Source organism: Panthera onca, chromosome F2, assembly GCF_046562875.1.
Source record: "Panthera onca isolate mPanOnc1 chromosome F2, mPanOnc1 haplotype 2, whole genome shotgun sequence".
Lineage (NCBI taxonomy): Eukaryota > Metazoa > Chordata > Mammalia > Carnivora > Felidae > Panthera > Panthera onca.
Window position 1 is genome coordinate 68020465 of NC_138356.1, and position 12657 is coordinate 68033121.

General features: G+C 46.6%; 1 protein-coding gene across 1 annotated transcript in view; it reads right to left on the reverse strand.

The window, feature by feature from the left end:
* Nucleotides 1-1656: 1656 nt before the first annotated feature.
* The window catches only part of WASHC5 (WASH complex subunit 5), a 63192-nt gene continuing 52191 nt past the window's right edge, over nucleotides 1657-12657 (reverse strand). The window contains exons 27-29 of the mRNA XM_078441478.2: nucleotides 8965-9118; nucleotides 6118-6205; nucleotides 1657-2059 (exon numbers count right to left, since the gene is read on the reverse strand). Of these exons, the coding sequence (XP_078297604.2) occupies nucleotides 2003-2059; nucleotides 6118-6205; nucleotides 8965-9118 (299 nt within the window). The 3' untranslated portion in view covers nucleotides 1657-2002. The remainder of the gene's footprint in view (nucleotides 2060-6117; nucleotides 6206-8964; nucleotides 9119-12657) is intronic.

Consider the following 12657-nt stretch of genomic DNA (forward strand, 5'->3'; position numbering starts at 1 on the left):
GTTCTGTTAAATAACCGATGCCGGGGAAGTGGCCTTAATACCTCTGTACTCTGCTTTCCTCACGTACCCAACCAGTCAGATAAGGTTCTCTTCTGGGTTCTGTGAAAACACGTTCACACAGAACAATCAAGGGCTTTAGACGTTCCATCGTATAACACGAATTAGCCAGGCTGGGATTATGTGAAGAAACGGTGAGTGAAGAAACAAGCACTTGTGATGTCTGGCAGAATGCTGAAAGATCCGAATTGACGGAGTTTTAGTATATTTGGGGAGATCGTGGACATCAGAAAGGTGTCATGGAATTTCAGTAAACCCCCAGATATCACTAAAGTAAACTGCTCCTGAAAGAGCAGTAAAACATGACTTGGAATATTAAGTAACTACTTCAGATTATAATGATAAGGGCTAAAAGGACTTAAAAAGCTTTTATTAAATTTTTTTTTAATGTTTAGAGAGAGGATGAGCAGGGGAGGGGCACAGAGGCTCCCAAGCAGGCTCCGCATTGCCAGCACAGAGCCCGATGCGGGGCTCGAACCCACGAACCGTGAGATCATGACCTGAGCCAAAGTCAGACGCTTAACTGACTGAACCACCCCAGGTGCCCCTAAAAAAGGCTTTTATAACAAAAATTTCTCTTTCTCACTTTTTCTCTCCATCGAGGACATTTGCCACATCACAGGTGGTGTTGCTTGCATACCTCATTTGCCTCATTTTAGCACGTGTGGTGGACTCATTCCCTTGGTTTTGTCAAAGTCCCTCTAGGGTATTCCACACTTCCGTTTTCTGGTTTAAATCTCACTTTCTTAGTCTGGCCTTTTTAGCAGCTGGCTTTCTTTGGGGGCCATTTTCACAGAGAACTAAAGATCTCACTTCGTGCAGTTAATGTTACCTGATTACAGATGGAAAACCGCAAGGTATTTTTGAGATGATGCTGGATGGCCATGGACTGAGTTCTCATGTGCCATGCCAGCCTCCCACGGGGGGGCACTTCCACACTCCTTATGTATTGGGCAACAATTTGCTGTAAAAACAATTTTTTTTTAATGTTTATTTTGTTTGAGAGAGAGAGAGATTGTGAGCGGGGAAGGGGCGGAGAGAGAGGGAGACAGAATCTGAAGCAGGCTCCAGGCTCCGAGCTGTCAGCACAGAGCCTGACACGGGGCTCGAACTCACGAATGGCAAGATCATGACCTGAGCCAAAGTCGGACGCTCAACCGACTGAGCCACAGGCACGCTGGGTGACCGTTCACTTTTAAAATTCTGTGCTGGGCCTTGACTAGGCCGGGCTGCTGGGGTGGGGCTCAGGTGGCTGGGGAAGGGGGCGGAGGGGGAAGGACGGAAGGAGCAGCTGAAGTTGGAGGGACACCAAGAAGGCATGCTGGGAACTGCCCCCTCCCCACCCCCCGCCGGGGTTCTATGGCTGGAAGAGAACAGTGAACCTCAGACACCAAGAAACTTCCACAGTACCTAGTCCGTGGAGCGTGTGGTCTCTGTTTGGTCCCGGTCTGGCCATCACCTGTGCCTGCCAGCCTGTTGTGGGGGTATCCATGGGACCTACCAGATTCCTCGCTTACCTTCCAGAGGTTTTTTTGTTTGTTGTTTTTTTAAACGATGAATACACAGTTTTGGAATCATAGGCAGAAGGACCCCTTTAGGTACTGGCAATTACTATTTTACTGAAAATCCCGAATTGCACAAATAGTTCTTTAGAACATAAAACTAAATGGATTTATATGTAACAATTACATTCCGCATTTATAAGAGGCAGTACAAAAATGCATTCTGCTCCTACATGATACAAATTGCATATAATACCATGATTTAAACAATATTAATTATATGAACGAGTGCCGTGAGATACATCTTAATACCTGACGTTTCCCACAGTTAAGGGGAGCGATGCAGTTCTACGAGCAGCTGAGTTGCTTCATTTCTAAATTCATTTTAGTCATGGGAAGATTGAAGGACAAGCCTCTGCCCGAAGATGCAGATGTCAAAAAAGTTACAGGACTGTTCTGAATTCATCAAAGATGAAATTAGGCACGTGTGCTTCAGCAACCTAAAAAGAGTAAACAGAAGAGTTACTTTTTTCCTAGTGTTCTGATTCAGAACAAGGTCAGAATTTTCCACATGCAAGGAAAACAAAAACCCCCTTGGCAGCAAGGTGGGTCTCAGGCAAGTGGACTCGCAGGGGAGGAGCACTCCCTGAAACCGCTGCCTCGCGTTGCTGTCCTTCCTCACACTGGTGCCTAGCTCCTCGGCCCTGCTGGCATCCGAGGGAACGTTCTACGGTGCTCCCGCCTCCAAACGCGCCAGGTGTGAGCTCCTCCGCTCGGCTCAGCTCTCAGGCTCTCCGGCTCCCCGGGGCACTTGAGGTGCTAGGAATGCGCACGCCTCTGGGAAGTGCTGACAGGTGATCTCAGGTCACCTCACAACTGATCTATGACCCACCTGGGAAGAACAGCGTGTCCCAAGGGACAGGTCGGTGGGGGGGGGGGGGGGGGTAAGGGCCTCAGCACTTAGTCCTGAACTGTTCTTGGGGGAAGCCCGAGGAGGGGTGGGTAGGGTGAATGGGTGGGATGTAGGGCTAGGTGATCTCCAACTGCTAGAAATTGGAAATTTTTTTATTTTCATAGACGGCAAGAGCATGAGCAGGGGAGAGGGGCACAGGGAGAGAGAAAGAATTTTTTTTTTTGTAAGTTTATTTTGAGAGAGCATGAGGTGGAGAGGGGCAGAGAGCGAGACAGGAAGAGAATCCCAAGCAGGGTCTGCACTGTCAGTGCAAAGCCCAACGTGGGGCTTGAACTCCCAAACCACGACATCATGATCTGAACCAAAATCGAGACTCAGTTGCTCAGCTGGCTGGGCCACCCACCCATGTGCTCCAAAATTGGTTATTTTTTAAAAGCAGCGTTTAATTTTTTTTCCTGATTATAAAGGGATCATCTGCTACTCGGAGGAAATTTAGCAAATGCAGAGAAGTGTAAAATGGAAATAAATAATCTTTAATCTTAAACCCTTAAAGAGAAAACTCAAACTGGCAATTATTTTGTACGAATCCCTCCAATTTACACATAACACATACTCAAAATTAGGATCACATAACCTTGTGTCCTTTGCCTCTGCTAAATCTTTTGTTGTTGTTTATTCATTTATTTTGTGGGAGAGAGAATCCTAAGCAGGCTCTGCGCTGAGGTAGGGCTCGATCCCACGAACTGTGAGATCGTGAACCTGAGCTGAAATCAAGAGTCGGGACGCTCAACTAACTGAGCCACCCAGGTGCCCCTGCCTCTGCTAAATCTTCTGTAATGAACATCCCTGCACACGCATCTTGGTGAACTTTTGCACATATACCCAGCAGATACATTCCAAGCAGTTGAACTGCACGGACCAGGTGAGAATATTACGAGTTATTTTTGAATTAAGCCAAATGGCCCTCCCATAGAATAAACAATTTACACTGCCATCAACAGTACTGAGAAGTTAAGAAGTCCTAGTTCTCTAAAGATTTCCACGCAGCGGGCGCCCAACATTTTACTTTTTATCAATATGATGGGTGGAAACGGTAAGTTTTACTGTTATTTTGATGTGTGACACCTGAATTAAGGTTGAACATTTTTACAAATGTTTATTGGCCATTTGTATTTCTTTTCCTGAAAACTGCCTATTAATATCCCTTGTCTTTTTTCCCCCCTCCTATTGGATTGGTTATCTTTTTCTTACTGATGTAAAAGAACATGCCACACATCAAGAAAACTGATCCTCTGTTGATATTTTCCCCATTTTTTTTTTTTAAATTAAGAGACACTTGACAGAATTGTTTCATTACATTCAGCATTCATGAGATCAAATCTCTAAATCGTTTCCTTTATGGTTTCTTCCTTTGGTGTTTATACAGAAAGTTCTGAGAGCTCATACATAGTTGTATAAAATTTTTGTGTTTACTGGTTCTATTTTCCATACTAGCTGTATGGATATAAAAAAGATGTGAAGACACTAAGTGGCTATTTTTTGACTATCACATAATGAACTAACTGTGCTAGCACTATTGACTAAAATATTTCCTTACTCCCCTAATTTATGATGCTACTTTCCCTTACATGCAGCTGTATGTAAGGAGGCTACATATTCTTTTTTGTTTAAAATTTTTTTTAAATGTATGTTTATTTTTGAGAGAGAGAGAGAGAGAGAGGCAGAGAGAGAAGGAGACACAGAATCCCAAGCAGGTTCCAGGCCCTGGGCTGTCAGCACAGAGCTCAACACGGGGCTCGAACTCACAAACCGTGAGGTCATGACCTGAGCCAAAGTCGGGCGCTTCACTGACTGAGCCGCCCAGGTGCCCCAAGGAAGCTACGTATTCTGATCGATTGATTCATCTACTGAGTTTCATACCACTGCCACACTATTGTGATTTTTGTAGTTTTACAATAGTTTTAAGTATTTGGTATGTTTTAAATGTCTTCTTTAAAAACAATCTACTTTTGGTCTGAGTTCTATAAAATGTTTAAAAATCCCCCTCCCCCCCAACGTTACAAAAATTATCTGGGATTTTGATCATAGCTGCAATAAACCTATACACGAATAAAAACTACTCTTTGAGTTTCCTTATTCAGAATGATGGACTCTGAATTTTTATACTTTGTTCTAAACTGTTATTAAAATATCAAAAATAACTTATTTTTTCTAAACCGTGTTTCTTGCAGCGTTTTAGCTTTTTTTTTTTAAAGTTTGCGAGACAGTGAGCTCGTGAGTGGGAGAGGGGCAGAGAGATGGAGAGAGAATCCCAAGCAGGCTCCGCGCTGTCAGCACGGAGCCCAATGTGGGGCTTGATCCTATGAACCACGAGATCATGACCTGAGCTGAACTGAAGAGGTTGATGCTTAACCGACTGAGCCCCCCAGGCGCCCCTCCTGTAGAGGTTACTACTCCTGGCTACGCTATTTCCTTAATTCTGCGAATGGGATCTTTTTCACACCATGTGTTGCGTTAGTTATTCGTGCATTTACCCTGTACATTCTCCAATCGGCTTTTCTGTAGTCTTAAATTGGAACAGTTTTCCACATGATTCCAGCGGGTATTCAAGGAAGACAATTACATCCTCTGTGAACAATACAAATTTGTCTTCCTTTGTGCATTTTTTAATTGTCACTTGGTTTATTGCCTTGAACCTGTACGGCCAAAGCCGCGGCGAGAGTCAGTACTGCTAGATCACTGTTACGGCGCCGACTTCAGTGGGGACGCCGCCAGCGTTTCACTATTGCGGAAGATGTCGCCAGTTAATTTTTAAAACGTCGTCTTTGGCTGTTGTTATGAAAAAGTAACCTACTAATTAAAAAAAATCAGAATGGCTTTTCGGAATCTATCAAAAGTCTTTTGTATTTTGGTACGAAGCTCTGCACTTTGAGCTGAAACTTACCAAAGTGGAATTATTAGTGAGAAAGGAACAGGAAAGACTATCTTGGGGAGTAAAAAATGAAGCCATTTTTGGAAACCCTGGGTAAATATGTTAGTTGTGGTGTGAACTGAACTGAACTTGCTGTGGGAAGCGGGGGAAAAACCACCCACACAATTATTGCCTCCAGGATTCCGTCCTGGACTGCCCATCTATTCCTCTGGAACCAGAAGCAGGGCTGGGTAAGCTGCTTGGGAGGGGGGCGTGGTAGGGAGGGAGGAGGGGGGTAGGTGCGGTGAGAGTCGGGCTTGTGAAACACCAAACGCAGTGAAAGGAGCGCTCACAGCCGCGGGCAGAAGGAGGCCAGGGGGGCTCAGAGCATCCACTGGGATAAGCTCCTGGACTGTACCCCTAGTGAGTCCAGGGCCGCTCTTATTTTTAATTAAAAAAATTTTTTTTAATGTTTATTTTATTTTTGAGAGAGAGAGAGACAGAGCATGAGCAGGGGAGGGGCAGGGAGGGAGGGAGACACAGAATCTGAAGCAGGTTCTGGGCTGTCAGCACTGAGCCCAATGTGGGGCACCAACCCATGAACTGTGAGATCATGACCTGAGCCGAAGTTGGACGCCTAACCGACTGAGCCACCCGGGCGCCCCTCCAGGGCCACTCTTAATGGCCCCTTTTTACAAAAAGGGTTTTAATAGCGTCCTTTGTCTACTGCTTACCCTCCTAGGTAGCTTTGTGTACCGAACATAATCCTCCAGAAACAGGAGGGCACCCACAACGTCCGCAGGCATTTCGGGAATCTTCTGGCTGCAACAGAGAACAGTCTGGGTCAATGCACCGCTTTGTACGTGGTGGGCCCTCAGTCAAAATACCGAGACTAGAGAAACGACAGACCACTAAAGTCAAAGGAGAAAATCTCTAGAACATCCTCTCGATTCATATCATTATCCTGTGGGTGTATTCTCAGAACATAACCCAGAGGAGGCAGACTGCGCTGAATGGCTTACGTGGGCCTCCACCACACGGCCCCCACCGTCCGTCTAGACTCACTGCTCACCACCCTGCACCTCGTGATTCAAGAACTGGCAGGTCCCTGAACAGGCCGCGCTTCCCCAGCCCCCGGTCGCTGCGGCTCCGTTTGCTCTGCACGCCTACTTTACGAGTAAATTTCTAGGCATCTTGCCAGTTCTAGCTTAGCTTCTTCCTCCTTTGAAAGGCCTCCCTCACTCCTCTGGGCAGATGGCCTTTTCGTACGCTTTGAGCATACTCAGTATTCTCCCCCAAGTCTCGGAGGTTTTCAGTTGTTTGTGTGTTGGTTTCCTCGAGGGCCTGGGTCCTGTCTTTAGCCTTCTCTCCTCAGCATCTGGGACGGCACCTGCCCCCTACCGTACATTTGAAGGGGTCCAGTACAGCGTCCAGTAACTTCCCATACGGATCCTACGCGTTCACTCACACGACCGCCACGCTGCCCAAACCGTTCCAGAGCTGTGGATGCAGCAGAGGACGTGACAGGCTTCTCACGGAGCCTACACCCTTTCTTTACAGCGGAAGGAATCTTCAGCTCTTAAAACGATTTCTAATTTACGTACAGAACGGCATTTTCTGATTAATGAAGGATTTCATGGAATTGGATTACTGATTAGTTTCCCGGATGATGTTTTGCTTTGGAAAAGCAGGTTGAAGGGTGGTTACACCTGGAAAAAAGCTGCCGCTGCTCTCGATCTTTCAGTGCAGGACCAGGGCGGCGAGGGAAAGGGAGAGCCTCCGTGCATCCCACGCTCCTGATGTCACTGCACTTGAACAAACCAGAAACCGAGCCGCGGCCTGATGCCCGTCTCCTGGTGACCTCTGTCAGGGTCACCGGTAACAGGCTGTGCTACAGCCACGCTTTGTAGTCACTGGTGAGGAAGAATCAGGAAGGATCTGCCAGCTCCTGACAGATGGGGGACTGGGGTTGGGGTGGCCCGTGTGGAGGTCACTTCCCAATCGCCTTGGACCAAGCTGACTGCAGCCCTGGCTTCCTCTTCATGGTCCGGAGCCAGATGCACTAGGTTTTTGGGTGCTCACTGCTGCCCTTTGCAACTGACCTCGTTTTGCAATTGCTGCAATTCCATTTCCAAGACTTCCCCATCCTTCTGAGCTACCTTCTGTTTTTTAATTGTTTAAAAGTCGGCTGTTGGAAGCAAGTCTCAGCATACGTCCTAGAAAGACACCCAGCGTCCGTCTGTCGTTGGGTCCGCTAACTAAGATGGGGCAGAATTAGCCTGACTGATGCTCTCGGGGAAAAGAGGTCAGGGGTTGAGAAGGTTGCAAGAGGTCAAGAACCCGGTCTTGCAATTCTAGCCGCGCTGCACTCCACACGGGACCTGGAATGAAGGAGCTTATGACCCCTCCGCTTTAAGGGGTCAGCTGTTTTTGGAATCCCGGTGTGGGTTTGGGAAACCACATATTAAGTGGTGGGATTACCAACTGGAACCCCCAGAAGAGGTCACGGATGCGGTGAGTGGCCACAGCGTGGTGCACAGGAACAGGCGGAAGTCAGCTTATCTAAAGGAAAAGACCTAAGGCAACAGCTGACATTCACAAAGGAAGGAGACTGTATTTCTTCTAATTGCAGAGCGTGGAGAGAGGCCCAGAGAGCGAAATCTCAGAGAGACAGGATGGAATTTTCCATTCATCACAGTCAGCCACTTTCCAGTGACCAGGGCTGTGTGGCCTTGAGAGGTGATGAGTACCTCACCCAGGGGGGTGTCCGAGCAGATCGGGATGGTTCCTGCCAGGGGCATCTGAGCGCTGATTCACATCCTGGCTGAGGTAAACTAAACGGCCTCTGAAATCATGTCCGGTCAGGGGTGCACTGTGAGGACCTGTAAGGTCATTCCCATCAGTCTTTAAGTTACACTGACCCAAGCGACCAGGCGTACGGTACTCTTCCAGACGTTGGATGTGCAACACGCCAGAGAAATTTAGTCAGGTGGCCTGACCCTTCAGGGTAACAGAGGAGGCTCAGGACGCAGCATCTCCTGCAAATAACTGTTTTTTTCTATCCCAGAGAAGCCACATTTTCGGGGGGCGGGAAGAAGAAAGGGTTTACGAGCCTTGTATCCCATTGGGGCTTTGATGTGACTTCTGTTTCCTCATACACCGGGAACCCAGGCCGTGCCCAGGCTGACACGGACGTGCTCCCTGACTCCCGCTGAAGGCTGTGGGGCCATCCTACGCCAGTGGCCTGGCCGGAGGGCCGGGCTCCCTGAGCTCTGAGCACAGCACCCAGGACAGCAGAGGAACAGGCCTGCACTCTCTTCCCCGCGGGGGTCGCGAATCCTGGTCATGACTCGTCCTTGTAAAATCACTGTGGAGCTCACCGAGGGGGCTCCCCCAGCAGAGTGACTACGGATGGGTTGTCTTTAGTTGCTCTGAACAAGGTGGGCCCTGACTTGCTTTACACAGCAGGGTGACAGCAAGTCCCATCTCTACGAGGGAGACAACAGGAGGAACTTCGCACGCAAGGTTTATAGCCCATTCTGTAACATTGATTCTGTTCTTTCCAGACCGGCTTTCGGTACCTTGTGCACTGCTCCACTGTGGAGCGGATAAACTGGCCGATCAGCGCCAGGAACTGCTCGGTGTACCGGGAATGAAACTGCTTCAGCAGGGTGAGCAATCCCAGGACGAGCGGCGGCCAGTCCACGGGGTCCGCGGGTTTCCGGCAGACCATTCCTGCAAAAGGAGCGACAAATCACAAATTATGCCGCCAAAGCCAAGGGCTTGCCTTTGGCGGTGTTCATTCAGCACGAATGCTTGTGAATGTCAACATGTTTGGGGGCCGCGCCTGCACTGGCAGATGAACTGGGGAACAACAACTCTGGACTACTGTTTGAATTCGGCCCGGGATTGCTGGGGGCTTCCGGTGGTCTGATCCAACAGAGTCAAACGGTTACTGATTTTTATAACCATCGTCACTGTCTCTTTTGGATAATACAATAACACACGCCGTTGCAGACAAGTTTAAAGATCTGTATCTTTAAAGGGAAACGAGAAAGTAAAAATTAGCTACAAGCAACTTCTGTTCATGGCAGCATGGCATGTTATCCACGCTGAGCCAGTCTCTTAAACGAAAACAGTCTGAATCCCGGATAACATTTCTAAGACGTATCTTTAAACACAACGTGGAACGTTATGTGATTAAGGAATCTGCAGAAGCCTGCACGGTGGAAGAAGGAAATTCGTGGAATGGGTGAGTGCCAAAACTGGCTTTTTCACTAAGGACTTCTGCCCAAATCTGGAGGCCTTGGCCTTCTGCCCGGATGGCTGCTTGGGGAACAGGAGCTAGAGCTTAGGGTCTTTGAGGGGAAAGAAACACAATGTTGAAAAAGAACAAAGTTGGAAGACTTACATGGCCTGATTTCAAGACTTCTTATAAAGTTATAGTAATCAAGGCAGTACGGGCATGAGGATAAATAGATCAATGGAACGGAATAGAAAATCCAGACACAGTCCCACCCTTATAGGAACAATTGGATTTCCACACATATCCAAACAATTCAATGGAGAACAAGAAATCTTTTCAATAAATGGTGCTGACACTGGATATCCTCACACTGTACATAGAAAGTAATTTTAAATGGACCACAAACCTCAATGTAAGGGCTAAAACCACAAAGCTTCTAGAAAAAAACCATAGGAGAATATCTTCGTAACCTTAGGGTTAGTCAAAGATTTCTTAGACCGGACACAGAAAAGGACAATTATAAAGGACAAATGGATAAACTGGACATTATTAGTATTAAAATTTTCTGCTCATTAAGGTCACCAGTAAGAAAATAAATAGGTGGGGTACGCCAGGGGGGGTTCAGTCACTTAAGCATCTGACTTTGGCTCAGGTCATGATCTCACGGTTCATGGGATGGAGCCCTGCATGCAGAGCCTGCTTTGGATTCTCTCTCTCTCTCTCTCTCTCTCTCTCTCTCTCTCTCAAAAATAAACATTAAAAAAGAAAAAGAAATGGAGCCATGTGAGTAGTGTGTACCATTTAGATTAAAAAAAAAAAGAGTATCCAAAAATATAAATAACTCCTACAACCTAGTGATAAAAAAGCAATCAACCTAATTTAAAAACAGGCAAAAGACATTAACGCTTAACAAAGAAAGATATAAAGAATGGCCAAAAAGCACGCAGCATCGTTAGTCATTAGGGGAAGGCAAATTAAAAACCACAAGATACCATACACACCCAACAGATCAGTTAAAAGTAAGATGACTTACGTTGCCAAACGCTGGTGGGATGTAAAATGGTCCAGTGCTTTGGAGAAAGGCGTTAAACTGGCCAGACCTTCAGATCCCATCTCTGGGCTCTTGTGAAGACCGGAAACTCTCTTACTTAACCCAGAGATGCCAAAACAAGTTATCCTGACTTCCCTAACCTGGGCCTTGGCAACTCTGAATTTGCTCAAGGATCTACCATACAAGACAATAAAGGCAGTCAGAACATGGAGAATTAACCCTTTCCAGGCACACAGTGACCACGATGCTTCACAAAAGGAACTTCCGCTCTGAATGCAGCACCGTGGAGATGCTTCCTTAAAGGACAGACCAAGGTAGGCAGGGGTTTCTTAGATCATTCTCGAGAGCAACACTCGCAAGGTGAAATAAATGTTTTCTTGCGGTCCAAACACCCGGATGTTCCTTACTAGCCCTCTTTTTCATTATTTTGGTCCCCAGATTAACAGGTCAGTTTAATTCATGAAAATAACTGCAGTCAGACAGAGATACATCTCCAGGACACTAAAGGTTTCATTTGTTTTGTTTTGTTGAGAGATCTGGGAATTCAAGGGAATACTTCCTATAAGCAGCTGTACAATGAAAGAAATACTACCTAAGAATGAGACCAGTGAACAGTCTTTAATAAAAACAAGATTATCTTTACGCACTGACAATCCATCACTATAAAGGATCATATATTCTTTTTTTTTTAAAGTTTTTATTTATTTTGAGAGAGAGAATGAGCAGGGGAGGGGCAGAGAGAGAGAGGCAGCGGGGGGGGGGGGGGCGGGGGATGCAGGGCTCAAACTCACGAACCATAAGATGGTGACCTGAGCCAAAGTCAGATGCTCAACCGACTGAGTCACCCAGGTGCCCCAGAAGTATCATATATCCTTGTTTAGTTGTAACAGGGACCACAGAAGGAGAACGTGGCTCGGAGTCTTGAGATGAACTCTTAAATCCACCTTGGGGTGGTTCTTTACCCTGATTTTGACCGATACACAGAAAAGGGGTTAGCATCAGTGGAGCACTTGCTCCGGGCCAGGTACTGTTTCTGGTTGGCCCTGAGAGGTTAAGTAACTTGGCCAAAGGCACAAGGTGAGCCCTGGGAAGTGAGCAGTGGGAGAGCCAGAAACCGGACACATGTCTGTTCCTCATTCTTGCAGCAGTATTTATGGGGCCACCGTGCCCTGCAAGTCTGTGCCAGGGACAGGTACTGTTACGGGAGCTGTGCCTGGGATCAAGGAGTATTTTTGAATCAGAGAGTAAAAATCCTAAAGAGACTCCACATCTTCCTAAAAGAGCTTATGAATTAGGAAGAGAAATACTTCAAGCAAGAAATTCATTTCAGAACTTCTGGTTAAAAAATAATAGAGTTAGATTTATAGAAAAGCTCTTAAAATACTTCTAAAGTAAATTGAACTCTATAGCAGACTTTACAAAGCTCCACTTTGATACAAAGTCTGGAGGCAGAGGAAGTACCTGGGAATCTATTAGAAAAGTAAGAGATGATAAAAAATACTCAAGGGAAAGTGCCCAATGGCAAAAAAATTCGGGCTATGTTCCTGGACAGGACACACACACTGGAAGGTCCTGGTAGCTGTTGCTCGTACCGAGTATTTTCATATGGCATCATATACACGTCTTAAAGTTTCGATATTCTGGTGTCGGTCTTCTCTCCTTCACCGTCTCGTTACTTTTCATACCGCAGCTCCCGATACACACGGGAGGCTCAGGACACTTGTTGTGAGAAGGAAACATTAACCAAGTTTCTCTCACACCATGATCAGCTGCCTCAACATTAAGGAAAGGAGAGAAGCAAAGATCCCACACATTTTACAGGTTGGATAATGTTTGGAAATTAAAGGCGGACCGTACTTAGTTCGTGGTAAATCCACTGTAGGGGGACCCGGGTGGATCAGTCAATTAAGTGTCTGACTCTTGATTTCGGCTCAGGTCACGATCTCATGGTTTGTGAGTTCGAACCCCACATCTGGC